The sequence below is a fragment of the Leuresthes tenuis genome, unplaced genomic scaffold, assembly GCF_036924035.1.
Source record: "Leuresthes tenuis unplaced genomic scaffold, fLeuTen1.0.hap1 SCAF_18, whole genome shotgun sequence".
Taxonomy (NCBI): Eukaryota; Metazoa; Chordata; class Actinopteri; order Atheriniformes; family Atherinopsidae; genus Leuresthes; species Leuresthes tenuis.
Genome location: NW_027325372.1, coordinates 13476094 through 13481585, shown reverse-complemented (window position 1 = coordinate 13481585; position 5492 = coordinate 13476094). Strand labels below are relative to the sequence as shown.

General features: G+C 39.4%; 1 protein-coding gene across 1 annotated transcript; it reads right to left on the bottom strand.

The window, feature by feature from the left end:
• Positions 1 to 1439: 1439 nt before the first annotated feature.
• On the bottom strand, positions 1440 to 5126 carry LOC140274951 (uncharacterized). The gene is made up of 3 exons (XM_072370334.1): positions 4772 to 5126; positions 4381 to 4505; positions 1440 to 2832 (listed from the first exon to the last, which is right to left on the bottom strand). Exons 1-3 carry the CDS (start codon positions 4908 to 4910, stop codon positions 2707 to 2709), a joined length of 390 nt encoding a protein of 129 aa, XP_072226435.1. The 5' UTR covers positions 4911 to 5126; the 3' UTR covers positions 1440 to 2706.
• Between the last annotated feature and the right edge of the window lie 366 nt (positions 5127 to 5492).

Sequence of the window (5492 nt, the reverse complement as noted above, 5' to 3'; positions counted from 1 at the left end):
GCTGACACCATGTTCCGCGTGGTCTCTATGTCCGCCGGTTTCTCTGCTAATTAACCTTCTCTATAAACGGCGGAAACAAGCACAGAGCTTCCGGTAAGTACTCCAATGTTCAAGTAAAAGTTTTGAAATAATTCCAAAATATATGGGAGCATAACTGTGCTCAGAATACGTAGATGGGCTACATAACAAATTACAATTTTAGGGGTTCAACTTGAATCAAACTAATGCGGTGGGCAGTTTTAATTTAGCAATTATTGTCTTTTCTGCATTAATTCATGGTGGAATTCATGGCAAGGAAAACTAAAAATCAGGCGACAACCGACAATTGAAATGTAACTGCATTGAGTCTCTCAGGCAATCTCTAATGCTCTCAAATATTTATTTTCCTGCAGAGCAACTTGATACTATTTAATGTTAGCCCATCAGAGTCCAAAGTCAAATAAGAGTGAGTCACTCCCTTTATTTTTCTGTTGATGATTAATGAAAAATTAAGATAATATCTATATGTATTCTAATAACAGAAATGTGTGCAAGATTCAAAAAGTTCTGCACATAAAAAATACTTCACATACATATGTTTTGGGATGGTTTTATCGCATTTTGTGTGTGTGTGTGTGTGTGTTTCTGAGTGAGACTGCAATAATTTGCAAGATAAGATTTAGTGATTTACTTAAACTTGTGTTTTAAGGGGGGTCCATTTTCTTTGAAAATGAAAAATTATTCTCTTTTCTGAAAAGAGAATGGACCCTCTCCTCTTGGAGGCGTTTATATGGTGAAAAGGTGACAGGTTGTTACAATAAACTTTGAAAATTCAATCCCCATACAAGGTAACTTGAGTCGTGCAGTTCCATTAAAGACCAACTTATACCTCTTTCATTTGACAGCCAGATGATTTTGTATTTAAAGAGAAGGATTTTGAATGACTTCTCTTTAAATACCTTGACATATTTTAAGATCCATAACTTCTCTGACTCTTGCAGTGGTGATTTATTAATCAATTCCCCCTCTGGGAACCAACTAATCAATCTTTATGTAGGCTTTACTGTAATATTCAGTAAATACTGCATGAATGCAGCATACTGAAAAAATATACAATGGTTATACATTTAAAACTTTATCTGTTAATGCTTTAAACCTAAATGCTAAAACATTTTGTCTTTCCAAGGATTCATATACTTTTTTAGCTCTCTGACTATGATCAATACTTAATTAATACTTAATACAATAATTTGCACTTTGCCAAAACACCAGTTTTTTTCATTTTTGTGGTGGAATAATCATATCAAGTAGGTTTGCCATTGAGAGAACTGGACGGATGAATGTACTCAGCCAAATTTTCAAGGTATTTAGATCCACACTGCTGATTTAAGCCTTTGAAATATCCTATTTTCACTGAGAAATGAGTGCACACATACCACATTCTCTGAGATTCACAACTTAAGAAGCCAGCAAGTGTTTTAATGCAAAGAAGAAAACAAGGTAGATCCTGTGTTGAATTCTGAAGTTTGTTTTCCATCACTCATGTGGTGTGGTTCTGAAACGTTTCACCATCGTAATCTCAGTGAATCATCAAAAATTCCTGACATATACAAGCATACAAAGTTTAACACATGACCAGTAGATGTCCTTCCTCACATTCAAGCCAAGCTGAAATGAACAGTCTCTAAAATATATTTTTTTTTCTTTTTTTAAGTTGTTGTCCTCAATAGCAACAGTTGATCAACATCGCCATCTGCTGATCATATTAGATTTTCCTAATGCCCCATCCTGCATTACCTCCTGAGTTATTTTACGTGTTCTGGATAGGCCAGATTTTTCATTTCAAATGGCTTGTTATTAGTCATGTTAAAGCAGAGAATGCTTATCACTGATGATGACTCAATATCAGATCAATTTATACACAGAGATCAGTATAAGCCCCAGAAATAACGTGGTGGTTACAATAGATTGTTGTAAATAATTAAGCATATCTTTACATAACAAAGAAAATAGCTGACCTTTTAGAACACATACAGAACAAATTTGAAAAAGCACACAAAGTTAACACAAAAATAGTTCAAATCAAGAGTAATTGTAGGCACATGCGGGGTTAATTCTGTTTTTTGTTTTTTTTTGTTTTTATCTTGCAAAAGCTGGAGAGTACAGTCTTTAGCCCTCACGCTTCAAACATCAAATTTCAGCTTCAAAATAGCACTTCAGGTTCTTTTTAAGTGGAACTCACTCACAGCACTGACTGAGGTTAAACAGCATCCTTTAGTGGTTCCCATACTAACAAGAAAAGGAGTATACTTGCACAAAGAACTAAAGCAGACTCTTCAGAAAGGCCTCACATGAAACACATTTGATGTGCAGATTGTGATTATCATGTGCACATGGGGCAATCTTTTCTTTTTAATTTTTTTTTCTTTGAGTCATCTTAACACAGTGACACATTCCCTGACTGGTACCACGAGCATGGGAGAAAAGCATGGTGGCGAGTGTGAACACTGTTACCCACTCTCTTCTTCACACATGCAATGGCACAACAAAAATGCAGCATCCAGAGATCTTTGGATGGAGACGTAAGCATGTGCTTATGTTGTAAATGCCATCAGCACCCAGGATCTTGCAAAGTCATTAGCAAACAGCACGTTTCTGCAAATAACTATCCCCTCGTCTGGTGAATTGTTTGATCTTCTGCCTCTTCACAGTGCCTCAGCTCCTCTTTCATCTCTCATCACACACGTTGCCAGATTCAGGATCTCCGCTGCTGTTGATACTGACGGCCTGGCCGTCCTTCGACAAACCGCTGGCCTCCTTCGATGCCCTCCTTTTGGAGTCACGTGTACTTTGCTGTGAAAACATTTAGAATGTCATTTAGATATCTGCACGCTGGACTGAAAGTGAGAGGACAAAGATGGACAACTGGGACCTGAGTCGCTGAAGCTCTGTCATAAGTGGAAGGTCTAATAAATGATAATCAGCTGTGGTCACATTTTTTTATGTGCAGTTAGCGCTCATGTTACAGGTTTAGGCTGACAGATTTGCTGGAAAAGCAAAATGTTTGGACATGCTGCTGTTTCCAGATAACACTGAAAGCTATCTTCTTCCCAGATTATATCATATGTGGCCAAAACTTTTCATTTTTGACAGTATTTAAAAATGTTAAACTACATGGAGTTTATCATACACTATATCCACTGGAACCCTCACTCATAAATCATCTGCAGGGGATAAACTAACGCTCGTTTTCATCATTGATTGTTTTTTTTTTGTAAAAGAACCAAAGAGTGTAAAGAAATGTAAAAAATCTTGTTTGGCTTTAAATCTATAGGCAAAGACCAGGCCTAAATTTTTCTTGAGAGATGAATCAACAAAGAGAGCTGGCTCTAAAGACAGCTTTCAGTAGAAGAACCTCATACCAACTGTGAAGCATGGTGGGGGAGATGTTGTGCTTTGGGGCTGTTTTACAGCCACAAGAACCAGAAGGCATGGAGTCATTGACTGAACTGCAAATAGTGCATAAAGACAATGTGAGGAAGACAAACTTGCAACTCCTCCAAAAGCAGAAATAAGGGGATATGGAACAGCTAGGCCAAAGTCCAGATCTGAATTCTACTAAAATGTATGGATTTGGATTTGAACCGGGCGGTGCTAAATGAAAGTTCTAAAACTTCTTGGAACCGAAGGAATTTTGCAGGTAGACTGATCAAAGATTTTAGCAAGCTGAAATCAGAGATTGGTATCTGTAGGAAGTTATTTCTGTTAAAGGAGGTAATACATAACTAGATTAATCAGATGCTTCTTTCAAACGGAACAACTGGGAAGTTCAGTTTGGAAAAGAGTAAGGACTTAAGAAATATGAAGAAATAAATGAAGCATCTGTCAGTCATAGTAATGCATGAACTTGAAATCAGATTAAGCAAGTGGTAGTAGCCAATGAAAAAGAGCTAAATGAAGGCACACCCAAAATCTTCCCATTACCAATCACCTTTGGGACACTGATTGATCTAATATTTCGTGTTTTGGCCACAGATGGATAGCTTTGAGCTCTTGACGCATTTTACAAGAATCCAGCTGCTTCACAAAGTTTGGCAATACAAGCTTGTGGGGTCCAAGAGTGTTCCTACTTTTTAATGTAGCATGTATTGATTTTTTTTTAGAAAATAGATTTTTTAGAAAAGCAATTTTCCTTGGAGTGTTCTTCAAATACGCCGACTTTATCTGTAGGCACTGTCTCCAAAGGTTTGCTTGTCAAAATACAGGATGTCCAAAATCTATTAGCTAATCATCTAAGCCCTACACTCGAGCACATATTTTTTCCAACCTTTTTTGGACTCCCTTGCAGTCTCAAATCCCGCACATCACATATGCAGAGACAGAGGCACCAGTTACACCTACATCACTCAAGGAGCGTCTGGGTCTCCTCTGGTGGTTGGAGCCATTGGTGGTGAGGGCCTGCTTCCCACACTGAGTGCCCGTAGTCACCATCCTCTTCTCTTTCAGATTGGCCTCCACAGCTTTACCTTCGGGAAAATAGTGAATTATATTACACACAACATGCAGTAGTTGATCTCAAAACAGAAAGCTGCCGTTTCATTTGGGTTTGGGTGGCTTACTGGACCCTGTGCTATCATATCTGTGATCAAAAGCGGTTGGGGTGTCAAATATCATTTGGGTTTGGGTGGCTTACTGAACCCTGTGTTATCATATCTGTGATCAAAAGCGGTTGGGGTGTCAAACATCTTTTAAAGATCCCCTCCGTTTTCAGTTAAACCGCAGATAAACTTACTGTTTGAGACCGATACAGGGGTTTCTACGTCCGTATTGGTGAGCCACGTCGATTCTGTTTCTCTGGTCCAGCTTTCATGGTACCTCGGCTCGATGATCGCGTCCGCCCGACTCCCTCCACAACCCATCGAGAAAATCATCCACGGCAGGTGTAGCTGAAGCTGACACGGGCTAAAAACGGTTCGGCTCCTCTCACGACCGATGCCGCATCCTCCCCGGATCTTTACAGCGGCTCTTCCCGTGTTTGTGTCTCCATCATCAGGTGCCTGCTGCAGCTGGTCGATGCTGCTCACCACAGGCTGTCAGCAGCTGACCAGCATCAACACACGGGAGCTGCGTGCGTCATCCTGAGAGGAGGGAGTTCACGCCGCGCACAATCTGAACGCTGACTGGCTGTGAGGGAAATCAGCTCTCCAGCCACCGCCAGCATCATCACTACCACCAACATCGTCATCATCATCATCATGTAAATGAGCACTACAGTCAAAATGATGTATGTTTTCATGACATACAGTCGCAAAAAAACATTATTAATGACTTTATTAATGGTCAACAGTGATCAATATGCCATTAAGATCCAGAGTGGGTGCGACATAAACTTAATGTTTTTTATGTTGGAGTAATGCAGCTATAACTGTTGGAAATATTCTCCCTTTTGTCGTCAACTTTATGCTCCGTGTAGTCAAAGGAAAATCCCTCTTTACATCGCTGACAGCTGCATC